Source organism: Apus apus, chromosome 7, assembly GCF_020740795.1.
Source record: "Apus apus isolate bApuApu2 chromosome 7, bApuApu2.pri.cur, whole genome shotgun sequence".
Lineage (NCBI taxonomy): Eukaryota > Metazoa > Chordata > Aves > Apodiformes > Apodidae > Apus > Apus apus.
Window position 1 is genome coordinate 15,586,546 of NC_067288.1, and position 18,658 is coordinate 15,605,203.

General features: G+C 37.5%; 1 protein-coding gene across 3 annotated transcripts in view; it reads right to left on the bottom strand.

The window, feature by feature from the left end:
• Positions 1–18,658, bottom strand: part of PKN2 (protein kinase N2) — a 72,668-nt gene that overhangs the window by 37,109 nt on the left and 16,901 nt on the right. For all 3 annotated transcript variants that reach the window (XM_051624314.1, XM_051624313.1, XM_051624315.1), the window contains exons 2-3: positions 10,748–11,048; positions 983–1,134 (exon numbers count right to left, since the gene is read on the bottom strand). In XM_051624314.1, the coding sequence (XP_051480274.1) occupies positions 983–1,134; positions 10,748–11,048 (453 nt within the window). The remainder of the gene's footprint in view (positions 1–982; positions 1,135–10,747; positions 11,049–18,658) is intronic.

An 18,658-nucleotide genomic window follows, 5' to 3' on the forward strand; every position in this document is an offset into this window, starting at 1 on the left:
GGTTAGGTAACTAGAGGACTCCTCCCCCCCTTTGTTTCATTTGCAAACTGAGTCCCTTATAAAATATGCTTTGATTTTGTTGGGGTTTTGTTGTTGTTGGGTTTTGTTTCTTTTGTGGTTTTTTTGTTGTTTTTTTTTCCTCTTCATTTAAAAGGTATGGTTTGTCTTTCAGTTGTATTATGGGATTCTTAGTGTACAATGAATTTTATTACATAGTTAGGATTATGTAAGAAGGCAAACCCATCTAGGGGTTAGGAACCAGTCCTCATGCTCTCTCCTTGAAGAACTTCTGGAGCTATCAAGACAGTGAGTGCAAGTAAACGTGTGTTTAAAATTCAGATTTAGAAATAAGTGTGGCTTTATTTTTAATTTCAGTTTGATGCTATCAGATGCTACCTCTAGAAAACCATATTTATGTAAAAAAAAAAATGGCATGGTATTTTTATATGTATTTTATGTGCATGTGTTCTAGTGCAGATTATAACAACTCTATCAGGACACTACATACATCTTATTAAAACAAATATTAGGTATAAATCTTTTTACTGCCAACTAAAATTAGGTGACCATTTCAGAAACATAATGGGCCACCTTTTGTGCACATTACAACTTTAAACTAATGGATTTACTTTTTTTTAGTGGAGTTAGAAAAAGCATCAAACACCAGTCAGTGTCGTACCAAGCTTTGCTGCTAAGTGAGTCACACACATTCAAAGATTACTAGATGTACTAAATTTAGTAAGGTGGATTTGTTACTTAGGTTGAACTGCATGTGGACAAATTGATAAAACAATCGCTTGAGTGGGAATCAAAACCGCAACAAAAATTGATATAGTAATTTGTAACAGATTTGAGATAACTACTAAACAAAAATATACCCCAAACTAAAAAAAAACATAAAACAGTATGCAATTTCCATATTGTACTACAGCAATATGAAAACCCACAATAATTTCATGTTCTAAGCATTCCAAAGCCTTACCTTCGAAGAGCCATTGGAGTACATTTGTATCATATTTTCTGCTCCCTGTTTTACCTTCAGTTCTATATCCAGTTGCTTCTTTAAGGCCATCAATCTGTTATTAGCAGAAAAACGAGGATCGCTATTTGGAGTATCAGGAGTCCGAGGACAATCTGTGAATTAAAGGTGAGATGTAATGTGTGCAGAAAAGAAAAAAAACACACAAACTCCATTAAAAAAAAAGAAAAATATATATATATGAACCCCTCCTCCCAAAAACATCCTAAACTTTTCCATTCTATTAAGGCAGAAATTAAACAAAGATGGACCATCTTACTTGATACCTAAGACTGACCCTCCTGTCCAGAGCTGCTTTGCAGCAGCACTGCAAATGCGCCTTAGCATGAAAAGCCTCACGAAAGCAGAGTGACTCCTACACGTGTCCTGATTCACTTGAATCACTGCTGGGAGTGGCAAAATAGGCAGGTCTGCAGCTAGGTCTGCTTTCATTTCAAAAGAGATATATTTCTTCTGGAATGTCTTGAGTCAATTACAAATACAGTTTTCTATTAAGCTTTGTTACATACCTCATTTTAAGTCTAAGTGTTTTAAAAACAAACTTGGACAATAATATTTAATACTGAAGAGCATGGTTGAAAAGCAGATACAAAGTATATCCTCATCAATTCTAGAGTGAATGCTGCAGATGCAGTTTATGTCAATACTAAGAAGAGATAAAATGAGCCTTTTCCTGAAGTCATAAGTGATTTTGCTCTGGAATCCTAACAGAATGCTGGGATAATTGGATATAGAGGCAGACAGGTTATTAAACAATTGATCTGCGGGAAGGATAAAGCTTTTTTGTCAATATTACCATCTTTAGATCTTCCATCATGCTGGATTAATTTAATGGAATGCAAGTTAGCTTTATCAATCAAATGATACAGTCAAACTCTAACTTTTCTATCTTCGTCCAGACAAGTCTAATAATCATTGGTTCGTGTTTCAGCTTCTGCAACATGAACCATTAGCAAACTGCAAGTAAATGGCCACTCGGCTATTTCTTAGTGCTTAAGCATTTCCAACACAACAGTCCTTTTAGCCACTAACAGACCAAATTATCTCCACTAACAGACCAAATGATTTCTCTTTCAAACTTTTGGTAAGACCATAAATTATGTCTACTGTAATAATTTTCTTGTTGTTGTTGGTTTGTATTACCCTAACAACTGAAAGAATACCTTTGCTACAGCAAATAACATTTGATGGTGTCTTGGAAGATCATATTTACATGATAAGAACAGTACAGTCTTTTTTTCCAATCTTAATTAATTTTCCTTGAATTAAAACTAGGATGACGGATCAAATTCTTGAAATCCTCAATTATTAGAAAACACAGGCATTGCACTAGTAACTTACAAATGATTAGTTATCAGGCGTCCTGAGAAAGAGGTGTCTTATCTGCCATTTCTTCCATAGATGCTTCTGATAACTAGTTTTGGAGATTAAATACATTTTACTTTCAAGTTTGCTGTCTAGCTTCCTCTTAAATTGCAATCTTTTATGAAGATACATACAGATTTCATGTAAGGAGAAGTTTTCACTTCCTCTGCTAATTCAGTCTTCACTTCAAGACACTTTAAGACTCGTGCTGCATCCTCACTACTTAAAGACAGTACAGAAAATACCAGATATTTCAAAAAAAGAAGAAATAAATCTGTGCTATTCCTCATCTGTTTTGTCGTTCATCCTTTCCTCAATGTTTTGGCTTGGTTTCTCTGTGAAACACTGCACTTGAACAGCTTTACCTTAAATCTATTATTAATAAAATGAAGATTAACAACATGCTTTCCTCTCATTTATGTCTTCCCATTCAACTAATCCTCACCTAATAATCTACTAAAAAATTAGAACAAATGTGAAAGTTGAAAGTCACAGTGTCAAGTCTCCCTGTAAGGTAGATTACTCGCATAAATGAATATTTACTAACTTCAGATTTATGATGCAGGCCTTTGCCACTTACACAATTCCAGCACTCTGATGATTCCGGGGAAGACTATGATGCTCCTCAAGCCTGCTTTCACAGCTTTTAAGGATGCACACATGCAGTCTTCCCTTTGCATTAAAATAACACTCAAGTTGCAAGTCAAGGACTAATTAAAGATACCAGGGTTCAGGTTGCCCAGGCAGCTGTTATTATCTCCCTTCATGCGTCTACACTGTGAAGGCGTAACCACATCACTTACCTGGGTCACATCACGAGTTGTTCTGCAGTTGTGGATTTAAACTCCCCTCTGCCATTTAGCGTAATGGTTCTACTGCATGTTAGCAACCAGCAGCAAAGGAAACTTTTCTGCAGTATGGACTAATTGCTAAGAAGAAATTATTTTTTGCTTTTAGGCATAATAGCTGCTCACTAAACTCCAGAATACGGAACAATATAGTTTCTTAACACAGACTTGTTTTTGTTTTTGTTTTAAGAAAAAAAAATAACTTACCAATAGCTTTTTTAGAAATGGCTTCCAAGTGCCTCCTCCTCCCCCCAAATCCCGCTATAATTCAGTAAGCAGCCTGAGGAAGCTTCTTATTGAAGAATTCAGATTAAAGTTTTGAGTCAGCCAGACAAAGTGGTCGTACTATGGAAAGCGCTGACAAACTTAGCAGCAGCACAAGTACCATCTGTATTAGCTGTTTCCCCTCTCCCTTTGATATGTCTAGTGAGGTTGTAATCACTTTGGTATGGCTACTTATCTCTGATCTATTTGTGTAAAGCACTACACAGACTGGACACATTTAATCACCTTCATAATACATGTAAGTAAAACATTCTTCCAGATAATTGCCATCAATGAGATTTATGTATATGCTTAAGTTAAACCAGAGTTAAGAACTCATACCAAATGGATATTTCACTCAAGTAGGTACGTAGGGACTGAGGAAAATAGATTCTCCAGTTTGCCACATTTGCTGGTCAATAAGGATTTTCCATTTTGGTTGCATTCAAGTCCGACTTTGCACAGGACAGCAAGAGCTTTGCTGGGGTATGGATTAGTACCCCAAGGCATTTCCTTCTTGATAGTGACTATCAAGTGAAGTTACAGATGTATTTCATGTGAACTTGACTTCAAGTAACCAGCATGTTATTTTTCCTGAAAAACTATGAATGTTGCTGCTTAAGATTAATAAGTTTTGTGTGGCTTGTTAGCACACATCCAGCCTGCTGGAAGAGCTGCAGTACTTCTGCCCCAGCACCTGCAATATCCTGTTTTCAGGAAAATATATTCACAAGACTTAAAATAAGTTAATAGTGATTTATTTATTTATTTAGTTATTTTTTTAACTGTCTGGACAATGGCAGTTTTCAGTCCAAAATGTTTACCTTAATAATGATCTTTGCTCTTCTGAAAACCTTTCCACTTTGCATAGTCCTCACCAGCAAGCACTTCTTGCTTTTCAATTGCCTTTTACCAGAACTCTCATCTAAATTTTATTTATTTGAGTAGTGACACAACTCTACTCCTCTGAGACTGCTGCTCATTCCTTTAGGGACTCTTTCCCAGATGCTAGGTATGCTAGTTCTTCATTAGCCTCAGTGTGAAATCTAGGATCCCATGTAACTTTTTGAATTTGGGTTCCCAGATGGTACTGCAGCGTGCCCCTAAGCTACTCAATTAGCAGCAAGTGCCCTTTGGTAAATAGTTAATTTTAATCTTATTTGAGGATATTTAATTGTAGTTATCCTCATCAGTGTCACATCCAAAGAAATACCTGTGGTGGATGGAGAAGGAAGAAAGAAAGAGGCATCATCAGGCTTTTCTCCGGGAGTCAGATGGTTGCATCAGCACTTGAACTAAGCCATTAGTAAGTCCAAGGCAGCAGTGGATATTTGGCACTCAGAGAACATTCAGCACTGACCTCCAGGAAACTTCTGAAGTTTAATTGAATTTTAGTTGAGTAATGGCTAATTTTAACTACCAAATGTGTGTCCTTTACTAAGGGTTAATCATGTCTGACAAATTTGGTGGGCTTTTATAATGGGATTACAGCCCTGGTGGGTAAGGGAAGAGTAAACTATGTCATCTACCTGGACTTGTGCAAAGTATTCAGTGGATAAGAAATTGTCTGGATGGTCACACTCAAAATGTTGCAGTTAATGTCTCAAAGTCTATGTTGAGATCAGTGACGAGTGGTGTTCCTCAGAGGTTGGTATTGGATCCGTCATTGTTTACCATTTTTGTCGATGATATGGACAGTGGCATTGAGTGCACCCTCAGGAGGTTTGTGGCAACATCAAGCTGTGTGGTGCAGTCAACACACTGGAGGGAAGGCATGCCATCCAAGAAGGACCTTGAAAGGCTTGGGGAATGGACCTGTGCAAACCGCATAAAGTTCAACATGGCCAAGTTCAAAGTCCTGCACCAGGGTTGGAGCAATCCCAAGCACAAATAAAGCCTGGGCAGAGAATGGATTGAGAGCAGCACTGAGGAGAAGGACTTGCGGCTGTTGGTTGATGAAAAGCTCAACAAGAGTTGGCAATGTGTGCTGGCAGCCCAGAGAGCCAGAGAGCCAACAGTGTCCTGGACTGCATCAAAAGAAGGGTGGCTGGCAGGCTGAGGAAGGCAATTCTTGCCCTCTACTCCACCCTTGTGAGATCCCACTTGGAGTACTGTGTTCAGACATTCAATGTAAAATAGACATGGACCTGCTGAAGTGAGTCCAGAGCAGGGACACAAAGATGATCAGAAGGCTGGTGTACCTCTCCTATAAAGACAGGCTGAGAGACTTGGGGTTGTTCAGCCTGGAAAAGAGAAGGATCCAGGAGACCCTGTAGCATCCTTTCAGTGTCTGAAGGGAGCCTACAGGAAAGCTGGAGAGGGACTTTGTACAAGGAGATGCAGTGATAAGAGAAGGGGGAGCAGTTTTAAGCTGAAAGAGTGTAGATTAAGATTAGAATAAATCCTTTCCTGTAAGGGTAGCAAGACACTGGAACAAGGTTGCCCAGGGAAGCTGTGGATGCCCTACCCCTAGCCGCGTTCAAGGCCAGGCTGGATGGGGCCTTTGACCAGCCTGATCTAGTGGAAGGTATCCTTGCCCATGGCAGAGGAGTTGGAACTAGATGATCTTTAAGGTCCCTTCCAAGCCAAATAATTTTGTGTTTCTAAGTGGCAGGAGACTGCTTCTAATTGCTTCAATAATGTTATTCTACATGAAGGTTCCCAAAATTTACCATGAAATTCCTACGAATATGAGGGACAAAAATAAAAAATCCCCCCAGTTTTTCTCACTCTCCTGTCAGCTAGCCATACTCTTAAACAGAAGTTTATTTTCTTTGTGACCCCTACAATCAAATTTGATGCAAAGTGGAGAGCTTAGAAGTTAGTGAGGAGAATGGAAGAAGAGTGAACTTCAGTCTTTTTGATTTTATGTTCTCCATGTTTTATCCAGTCTCCTCAATTCCCTCAAAGGTTTTTCTATCATTTCATCTCCCTATCCTTCAGCTATATGGAACAAATTAATTTCCCAATTATACACAGCCTCCCTATCAACTATATGCTTAATTAAATCAGTGACTTGCTGTAGGTAAACTATTTTAATCTTACACCTCACCGAGTCACACTAAAAACCACAATCTCTACTGCTAGTTTTTAGACACGTGAAAAGAGTGTTAATTTAATCTGTGCTACTGAAGCATGTTTTCAAGATACAAAATTTCTTCATCTCCAAGACTGATGTGATCATCCCCACGTTACACATGAAAATAAATCTCTGACTTTCAGCAGCAATGGCCACTAGGCTTGTTCTGCTCATTTTGCCTTGCTGCACTCTGCCTCACTTTTAAGTGCTCACCTACAAATTTTTAAACTCTGCATCCTAGTATGACTAATACAGTCCACAATAAGGGCAGACCTGGGTACAAAGTCTCACTTCTAAAACAAATCTAGATTCACCAGGAACCCTATATTGTACAGTAAACCTATGATATGCTAAAAGTTGTTTGTGAATCATACATCCACTGTGAAAATTCACCCTTACACTCAGTAACACAGCTTTTTGGCCAACTGCACTTTTTGGTTAAAGTTTAATACCAATTTTTAAATAGTTGTGCAAATAATTTCCTATGGCATAAGAACATGGAAAGCTTTCAGCTCTAGGCAAACTACCATCAAAACATCTTTTAATGTAGAATGTTATTAAAATAAATTTTTCTACAGTAGATTAATTAACACCACATGTAAGAGTTTTAACATGTATCGATTGTGCTGTGCTGATTACAAAATTACACCACAAATTAGTGGTTTGTTAAAAAAGTAATGCAAGTCACTGCTTGATAGCACAAGCAACAGAAAGATTATTGATAGCTTGCATGGCACTTTTCAGTTCTAAATCTGGAGCACTTTACTAATGCATGTTCACACCCACTTTTTAGATACAGGAACAAGGAAAGATTAAATTACTTTTCAAATTTACCAAAATAACCTTTCAACCAATCAACAGAAATGGTCCAAAAACCTTCAGCATTCAAGCCTGACAGGTCAAAGGGATCATCATCTCATAGGCAATGATTGTCTCAGTGTTACTTATCAATGGATCTGACTTTGCTACTCAGAACCTGCAAAAACCTACACAATATACTCTAGAAAACAGAGAAAACGTGTCACCACCTCCAAAAAATATTTAAGTACAAAGAGAACACTGACCTTGACTCCCACAGCTCTTGAACCATATTCACCATTGATTTGCAGCATTCATACCCTGCACAGTCTAACAATTTCCCATGTATTTCCTTCTTTCTTTTAAATTACCTGTCATTAACTGACAGAAGAAGGTCAAACACAAGCTGAAGTGAAAAGCTGTAACTCTGAAAAATACTCACCTCTGAAAGCAAAACATTTATTCAGGGAGCTCCCATATTCATCAGTAAATGGTTATTAAATGCTTAGTTGCCAATCCTGAGCAAAAGCAAGAAATTCCAAACTGAGATACCTGTGACATCTCCACAGAAGTATCCTGTCAGGTGGCAGTGATCTCTAAGGTTGTCTATGTATTTGCTGACTATTCTGTGTGTGTATATGTGTTTCTGTATATATGTGTGTATATATATAAGCATATATATACATATATACACCTGGAAGAGGGCAGATTAAGGTTAGACATTAGGAAGAAATGCATTAGTGTGAGGCTGGTGAGACGTTGAAACAGGTTGCCCAAGGAAGTTGTGGATGCCCCTTTCCTGGAAGTGTTCAAGGCCAGGCTGGATGGGACTTTGAGCACCCTGATCAAGTGGGAGGTGTCCCTACCCATGCAGGGGCATTGGAACTAGATGATCTTTAAGGTCCCTTCCAACCCAAACCATTCTGTGATCCTAAGATACATATACACCCACTCACACAGAAATGCTCACACAGTTAGCATGTCTAATTTTTATATTACCAACCTTATTTTGCAAAAGCCAAGGTCACTAACACCTTAAGTCAAATCTAAGACTTCAGTATTAAAAATCAGAATATCATCCAGGTGACTTACACCCATTCATCTCAAGACAGACAGAACATTTACTGATAGCTCTCCCTCAACCATGAATAAGTGACCATGAATGAGGAAGAAGACAGACAATTAAAAGGCAAACAACATAAAAAACTCAATAATTTTAATATCTGATGGTAGGTCTTTATAGATCCTTTATGTAAAATGAGATATTAAATTAATTAAAGACTACTTTTGGGGGTTTAGATTATACAACATATTCTATTAAAAAGGGTCTTATATAGGAATACTTTATATTCTCTATAGAGTATCATACAACAATCTCAAGCCAATTAGTAAGTTTTTAGTTGCATATTTCAATAATCAAGCAAGACTGTATGGGTTGGGTTTTAGATTATACAACATATTCTATTAAAATGGGTCTTATATAGGAATACTTTATATTCTCTGAAGAGTATCATATAACAATCTCAAGCCAATTAGTAAGTTTTTATTTGCATATTTCAATAATCAAGCAAGACTGTTATCTACCAATAACACTTTGAACGCAATTAAAGCTAAAAATGTAATACTAAGAAGTTTAGCATGCATCAAAAGCAGGTAGAAGCATGTAAGTTTATTAACCTTGATCTTTTGTCCCTTGAGCCTTTCATGAAGTCTCTGACATTTGAACACAAGGCGAGAGGAGCCTGGCTGCTAACAGTTATTCACAAACGCTATGGGCACTGCTGGCCTTTTTAGAAGTGCACTAAGGATACAAACAACATTATTTAGATCTTTATACCTAAACTATCTCTTTAGAACTAGTAAATGCTTTCATAGGGTCTCCCGCATTTCCTGAATAATGCACAAGAACAATATTGCTCATTAACTCATTGTGATAGTTTTAAAACACTACACTGGAAGGGGGCATTCCAACAAGAGCATTCTGTGCTCGTTCACTTTTCAAGTTCCACTACTAAATGAACTTCAGAAATGTATATCCTCACAGATTTTTATATTCAGTCTACAACAGTTTGCATGCAGTTTTCTTTTTCCACTCTTCCTATCTCTTTAAAAGCCACACAGCTGTCAACACTGATGAGGATTTTCATAAACCTTAGCTGATCTGGAGCAGAATGCTTTATGCCTACTAAAATCCAATGGCTATAGATGAATCACACATTATTGTACCCATTCACATTTCGTGCTGCATCAACTACTTTGCCTCACTGGTTCCAGCTGTTCCTCCTCTCTGCTCCTTGTATCTCATGAAGACCAAAAGCAAAAAATATACAGAGAATCAGAGAAGACTCTGCAGGCCAACACTTCTGCAGCATGTCACAGGGTCAGACAGTACGAATTACTGACATAAAAGTATTCTTCTAAATTCTCACTGTAACCAACCTTTCTTCACAAGGATGATACAGTCTTTTATTCTACTGCCTAAGATTCTTAAGGCAAACACCTTCAATGGCTTGTGCACATTTATTAACTTTTTGCCAAGAAGAGTCTATGCTATGTGAAATAACTAGACTGGCATTATCTCCCAACCCATTCCACAAAACTGAAAAAGAACTGTTGACTTTTACAACATTCCATCTTAAAATACCAAGCCTGGTATTTTAAAAAAATACATTCAAAATTAGTACTGACTCACTGCCATGCCGCAGAAAGTATTAATTAACACCATTAATTACAACCACTCTGTGATACTGTGAAAACAATTTCAAGTTGTCTTTAAACTGACAGACTTTTCTTGTGGAAAAGCCTGAAGACTTACATCATTGTCACAGTAAGAAAACGTTTGATAAGTTAGATAAACTGTGCAACAGAAAAACAGCTTTTAAAAGTCAGATTTAAGTTTAAAAAAACCAAACAACTTTAGAGTACAAAATTTATAATTTCCCTCCCCTTTAGAATAATAAGGTGCATTAATGCTGATGCCCACAGCCTAACTCAGAGAAAATCACTGGAAGTATTACTGAAACTTGCTTTTATACAATGAAAAGCTATTAGGAAAGACTACAGTGATTGAGAAAATAATTTCCTATAGTACTATCTGAAAGTGAAGAACTGGTACCTGTTAAGTTAGGCTTTAGAGCATTGTCAAATAGTCGATGAAATACAGCACTCCCCAGAAAACTACTTAAAACTCAAAGGGACTGGACACTTATTTCTGAGTCAAAACAGACACACATAAGTAACAAACTCACCAGGTATGGATTTGCTCATTCCCAGCGCAATTTTTGCAAGTGAAATAACATACAGCTAAGAGGAAAAGCTGAGAGGAAAAACCGATTTCACAATAACTTATGGTACCTGCAACATCTTCTGGATCCGTTACAACAATGTGTGCATTCAACTCCTGTAACTTATGATGCAAGTCTTCTAACTTCTTATTTGATTTTTTCAAGATGTTGTCCACATACGCCAAGTTCTTTTTATCCGTTGTGACCTTCCTAAGGTTCTCTGCTCCCTCCTTGATTTTAAGTTCCTTCCTTATTTCCCGCTTAATTTGGTCCTTTATTTCATCCAGGTTCTGCTGTACCATTGCATCTGAAAAGTCCAACTTCTGGCCAGTGCTCACATTCTCAGAGGCTAGAAGACTTTTGGCATCCCCCTAGAAAGAAAAACAGTAATATAACTACCAGGAAACACTGTTTCTTGACAACGCATGCTGCAATCTTAAAATAACTAGGCTTTAGGCCTCTGTACATTAAACACTCACTTTGTAAGACCATTTACTAACCATGGGTCTACACTCATGTTGCCCTAAAACAGCAATCTCACAAGGCATTTCATGTTAACTTGAGTTACATTTTACAGCAGATTTATTTTAAATTTAGTGACATCTTTACTATGCCTATTTTTAACAGAAAGTGATTTAAATACTTCTGGATGTGTCATGGCTGTTTGCCTGGCAGTTACATGCCTCAGAGCTAATGACTCACATTTGTAATTTTCTAGATTTAATTGTGTGTTTTAATAGACCAAATGGATATAGGAAATAAGACTAACTTCTAACAATTATTACATCTGATGAATTTTTAAACATTCTTTATAATATATTCACTTTAAAGACTGAAAAAAATGTTTTTAAAAAAAACCCTAGTGATGTTTGCAAAAGCTTAAAGAAATACTGTAATCTTTACAAAGATTTGTCAAGATCTTACTGGAAAATAAATCTGTTAGATTTTAATTTTAAACTCCCCCAAGTAAAGCCTTTAGCTTGAAAAAATAATAATTAAAGTGTCTTATTTCTTGTGCAAGCAAGCCAGGCTGAAATGAAACAAATAATAAAAAAAAGTTGGAGTGATGAGTAGGAGTTGGTGTAGTAAGGGAGCAAGGGATGAAAAGTCTTTAGACCACCAGTACAGTCATGTTTGTGCCTAGTGCGTATCATTGAGAAGATCACAAAGGATGTGTTATAGAACCTATGTCAATGAAGTACAAATACAATTAATTACATATATAATTACACTCTTGTGTATATTATACCTATACCCTGTACAACAAGTAAACACTAGGTCCTACCCAAGATGTCTTAGCTAGAGCTAAGCGAGTGAAGATCCAAGAAGGGATCTCCTGAACTTAGAATCTGATCCAGCTGTAATTCAGGATGCATTTAGTAAATGTGTGGCCTGACCTGTATGTAACTACTCAAAAGACCAACAAACGTGCTTAAACGCAATTAAGAAAACTGCCTAGACTTCCGAAATATTTGGGTGGACAAGAATGTATGTGAAGTGATGATTAAAAATTTGAAATTTCTGGGTGACATTAGATGTCATCACTATTTGCTGTTGGAAACACCAACAACAATACAGCAGAGGATACAGTAGAAGAAAACATTCAGAAAGGAGTTCAAGAAGCACAGCATTGGTATAATAAACAGTAAGAACATGGCAGAACATTTGATCTCTAGATATAGTCCACAGAGACTTGTTTGGTTTCAAAAGACTTTGGGGAATTCAGGATCATGAAGGTTGTTCCTGGGTCATGCATGTCAACAGATAATGCTAGTCAGACTATTTCAATCTGTGCACATTCCAGTGATGCTGTCATCCATAGCAAGATCCAATCTACTAATCCTGAACTATAATTTTACAAGTTTTCTAAATCATCTTTAAGCACATCTTATTAACATTTCCATATAGCTGCTACTTTTAGCGTAAAAACAGAGTTACTCAAAGTTTCTTAATTATTAAGAGCAGTCAGAATCACCATCTTGACACAGAATTTATTTATTGGTGAATAAGGCAACTAAGAAGCAATTTAGCAATGACCAACTGTAAGAAACGGAAAAAAAAAAAAAAAGCAGTAACTTTCAAGTGCACTTGTGATTCCTGTAGGTATATTTCTGTTAGTGCAGATTAAAATAAATTATTATGCATACATAGAGAGGCTATTAATAGTTGTACTGAGAAATACATTACATTGTTTCCATATATAGGCATATAAAAAGAATAAACTTTAAAAAAAAAATCAATAGTGATAAGCAAGTAGTACAAAGGTTCATATACATAATGAAGGAAACAAACCACCAGGTGTTCAGTTTTGTGAACAAGTGAAACAAAAAATTAATCCATATAGCAATTGTATAGCAAACTATTTAAGCAAATAGTATACCCAAAATTAGATTCAGAACTTTGATTTCCCTGTTTGTCAAAACAAAAATTTAGGATGTAAAAAAAGAGCTTCAATATTAATATACTACTATTTAGCCTTTAAAAACCAAGATCAAAACAGGGTGTGTATTTATAAGCCTTAGCACTTGTCCTGCAAGCTTTCTAAAAATAAACTCATTATCTACCCCCATCAAAGCATGATATTACACTTTTCAAAGTTGACAAGAGAAAGACAGGTCATAAATGCATTAAAAAAATCACAACTAAACAACTCCAAAACCAAAAGAAAACCTTTATTCCAACAGCACCTGAAGTACACTAAAATTATGCCAAGAATGTGCACTTCTCAAACAGAACGATGTAATTAAAATATAAATAATTCAGAAATATTCCTGACTAGGGTTTCCCAAAGAGACTTCAGTTAACTGTTTATCTATTGAACAATAATGTATTTTGTTACAGGAGAGGTTTTTATCCCTCTTACAAGACCTACATCCCACCTGTTGAAGGTATGTTATGTTCGTACACAAAAAGGTTTTTGAAGCCCTCGTTCCAGATATACAGTCTTTAACAAGTCTTCAAGTAAATTAAATCTCTCTGATCATTAGTAATTTGCATTTCAATTTTCCAGTAATTAAATTAAAAGTTCTCTTCAGCTTGAGCAGTCTTAGCAGCATCTTTGTCCCTGGACTTAAGAGTTTCAGGATAAAGTCTTCAACCTGCTTCTGAGACATCTACTAGTTCAATAGCATGGATGCTGAGACTGGAAGCTGGACACACTGCCTATGCATTTAAGAATTCCTCTTTAAACCTACCCAAAAGCCACAGGTGATATTCCTTCTCTCTCTCTTGTCATCCAGAGTTAATTTTTTTAACGAAGAGTATCCTGTCACCTAGTTACCTAGGTGTCTCACTAGGCACAAAGGTCACTGTGAAACAGTCTTCCAAGGTGGCAACCATGCACTCAGTGACCCTGCAGGTCCCTGTGAATGCAGAGCAAGAACATGTTCTGCAAGTGAAGTGGCTCTGCTCCTGTGCTGACACATTTTGCTGCTGGAATGCAAGGAAGCTTTGAGACAGATCCTCATGCTGGAGAGCTGAGCAGCCTCACCAACATTCCATTTTAAAATAAAGATAATGGCAAGATGGACTCAACTGGGTAAAACGTCTTAATAGTTAAGTACAAGAAGTGAGGTAGGATTTTCTTCCTTAAGAAAAGCATCTCCCAAAATGCCAAACTCAACCTGATTTTTAACTGAGAGTGACTTAAAACACAGGATATTCCAGCTTTTTTTGCTGACAACCTTTCACAAGTCTCTTGTTACAGTTGAACATCCTTTAAAAAAATTCTTTGCCCCATTTGGATAAGCTCCCTCCCAGGTTGAGCCTCACATCCATTAGGATTTAGGCGTTTCATCCCCTCAACCTGAAAATTAAGTATGTCAAAAGAAACAACAGCTGGACACGGGCCAGGTCATTTTCTTTGTACTGTTCAAGTAGGCAGGGTGCAATGACAGAAGAATCTAGTTGGAGGTCTGTGACTATTGGAGTCCCTCAGGGGTCAGTACTGGGACCAGTACTGTTCGGTACTTTCATCAATGACTTGGACGAGGGAACATCAGGATGATGGAGCCAGGCTTTTTTCAGTGACGTCCAGTGATAGGACAAGGGACAAATGGTGCAAACTGGAGCATAGGAGGTTCCACATAAACGTCAGAAAAAACTTCCTTCCTGTGAGAGTGACAGAGCCCTGGAACAGGCTGTCCAGAGAGGCTGTGGAGTCTCCTTTGCTGGAGACATTCAAAACCCACCTGGACGTGTTCCTGTGTGATGTACTCTAGGTGATCCTGCTCTGGCAGGGGGGGTTGGACTAGATGATCTTTTGAGGTCCCTTCCAACCCCTAAGATTCTGTGATTCTGTGAAACTGTTCATAGTCTCTATGCCAAGAAACCATCAATGGATTTTGCACAGCCACTTCCTTTACTCTCCCTCCCAGAATCATGTAACATAAGATAGCTTAAGAGTAGAAATTATCTGAAGCAGATAATGACTAAATCACTCCTGTTGGAAAAACAGAGAACAGGCCTCATGGCTTTAAAATCTAAGACAAAAGAATGGGCAGACAGTTATTAATTCTCAGTTTCTTTTTTAATTCTGGTAGTGTTTTGGCTGCTGGTTAAAAGCAAGGAGCCACTCTTTGTTGGGTGGTCCCAGGACTGAACCACTCAGCATCACATCCCTCTCCCTCTTGTCCTACAGCCACTGCTGCTGGCCTAGTTCTGTGCCCCAGCAGCAGAGGAGGGCAGCCGGCACTGTGTGCTGCTCCTAACAACATGCTTCTGGGCTGCACCAAAAGCAATTAGAGGCCATGGTGCATACTTCTTTGCAACGGGAAAATACATGTTTATGAGCCAGATTGAAGATTTCTGAAACGTTTCGGCATGTAATGAAACTGAAGCTATGTTTACTACATTAAACTATTAAGGACCACAAATCAGATACTACTGTTTAAAAAAAAATAATGAAAAAGAAACCCATATATATAGCCTTCCTACAGCAATGGCCTAATGACTCAACCTCACTGATTGTTGGCTCAAAGACTACCTATTTACACAGATTAATTCAAAATGCCAGCCTTCAATTTCTGTACTCCTGGGAAATGTTTTAAGTATAGCTGCTGAAAATAATGGGTAGTGATCTGGGCATGTCTTTTAATAATACACAGAGTCTATTCTGGCTACTGTGATAAAAGAGAGTAGTAATGTTGTTTATGAAAACCCATGGGGGCCCCGCACTTTTTCCTCAGGTCAACTCTAAACCAAATAATCAGTGTAGCAGGTGCCTTGCCAAACTGCATTTACCACACAATTTCGCATTTCAGAATAAAACACGTAAATTGCTGAATGATGGAATTGGTACTGCAGAATAGAAGAGAATACCATGAAGCTGAACATCAGAGGCCCTGCTTAAGCAGTGTAAACTGAATGACATCCAATGCAAAGTGCAATTTTCAAATTGCTTTTTATAGAAGACCACACTAAAAGCCTGAGCATTAATAACTCCCAAAGACCTACTCCCAAGAGCACAGTACTGCTAAACTGTGCTATTCCATGCATTCACCACAGAGAATATTGAGTAGGGCAAGAATTCAGGTTTCTGACTTCTGGTAGGTATTATCAGAGAGGGAAGAGAAGCCTTAAAGTACAGTATGCTTAACAGCCGGTGAGTGCTCATGCACAATATTATTTATACTTCAAAATGACTTGCTATTAGTACACACTCAACCTGCCTTTAGAAAAAAACCCAAACATGACCATATAAAAACATACAGTAAAACTGTGTATATTTTTTCCTACAATTACTGGAATTCGGTTTTATATGCTCTTGGATTTTAAAACCATTTCAGCAGATGATAATAGACAAACAATAAGAAAACCTGTTTGACAAGTACAGAAAAAATGCTTGACTATTTAAAATAAAATAAGTATACTCATTTCAAAGATAAAAATAGGCTTTTCACCTTATGTATGATTAAAATAATTACCATAATCTAGAAAGACTTCATTAATTTTCATTTCATTGTGAAGAGCTGCAAGTACAGATTTGGAACTATTAGGTCTCTTACTAGAAAGTTGTTTTTCTGAGCTAACTACCAAAGTCCATGAAGCTCTCCATAGTAATTTCTGAATCTATAGCAGTCTTTGATTTTAAGAACAATGTTAATCAAATGCAAACTTCCCTTCCCCTGAAGTCATTCATAAAACCAGATGTGATGGCTTGTCTGGATTACTGGAACTACATGGACTATTTCCTCCTGCCCAGAAGCAAATGTGATTGTGGTCAAGATCTCAGCACTCACCCAACATCTAGAACAAAAAAAAACACCAAACCTTGGAGTCTTAACAGATTTTGGCATTAGTTTGCTGCGCTAACATGTCACAAATCAGGATTTAAATTTAATCTAAGTCACAGCTCTCTGCTTTGTTGCAAGTGGCTGTTAAAGGCATTGCATTATATGTGGATGAATCCAAGTAGGACACTGATTAAATGAGGTTTAATTACTATGTGCAAATAGTGAGTGCCTGGCTACATCTATCAAAGATGAAATACATTAAAAAAAATAAGTGTTCCTTATAATAAGGATGTCCAACTTACAGTCCTTAATAAGTTGGTCCCCTCTGCCTCTCTCTCCTAGTCTGAGCTGTTGCCCCTGTGAACACTTCAAGAGGAATGTTTGCTTTTAATCACGGGATAGCTGCTGGGCTACAGCACTAAGTTCTATAGCACCTGTGTGGCCTGCCACAGCCAGAAAACTACACCTAAACAGGTATTAAAATTCCCCGGGGATTCCTTGCTAACATCTAGGCTTCTAGTGATCAGGTCAGTGTTTATAAATGCAAAGAGCACACTTTCTAAAAAGTGCTGGAACAGCAGTGCAGACTTGCTTACAGAACTGAAAGTGGTGTCCACGCAGTGACATGCCAACATCCACTACAGAAAGGGGCGTAAGCAAGAGATTTCCTCACCATGGAAAGCAAGGAAAACATTTTAAGAAATGCTGCCTTCATCTGCAAGCAACAAGCATCTGAACCTGAGATCAGCAAAGGCTATAGTATCCAAGAAGTATGACTAGATATTTTGGCAACAGACTTGGGACAGACACTACAGCAGTTTCCGAACTTTTATCTGTAACTTCAAGTTCCTACTCCCAGCCAAAAAATTCCAACAGAGCCCAAGGAGAGTGGAAACAAACCTTATCCTCTCTAGTTTCAGATGTGCAAAATAAACTGCACAAACTCCTGTTATGATGAATGGGGCCTGTTCTCACAACTTCTATCACGTGTCCAAGAACGAGCAGCACATGAAATTATGCCTACAACAACGCCACTCCTCCATTCTCTACAAGACCTTGCTGTCTTAGCTTTAATTTAGCTTCTCATTTTTAAGTGCATGTGAAATACCAATGCTTATCAGTCATACTACACTAACCAAGTTAGTATAACAAGTTAAAGAAGCAGAACATATACTCAGAAGAAAACAGCATTTTACATATTTAATATGGTTTCAAGTAGACCACAGACAGTAGTAGCAGCTCTATTAAACGCCAAAATATAAACGAGCTCTTTCAAGATACAGGGAAAAAGATTTTATGAACTGTTAATAACATACTGTGTGCTTGAAGTACCTTCAATAATGATGTATCATAGCATTGTGCCCAGAACACTTAAGTAATTCCCCCTGAAATGCAGCCTCACTTAGATGCATGCAGTAGAAACACTGAAACGGTAATTTCTCATTTAATTCCTTTAACATTATTACAGCATGTATTCATAATTTGATAAATACACACACTCCTGTTTAAAAGATGAGGAAAACCAAGTGGAATAAATGACAGTTTGATACATGAAAGAGAAGCAAGTTTAAAGCAGCACATTTTAAGAAAATAAGTCCTTTAGTCACAGATTCTGAACTGGAGCTGTACATTTAACATACTGGACTGGGCAGCAAAAATGGCCATGCATGTGTGTCATAAATGTTTTAGTGTGAGGGTGGTGTAACACTGGAACAGGCTGCCCAGGGAAGCTGTGGATGCTGCCTCCC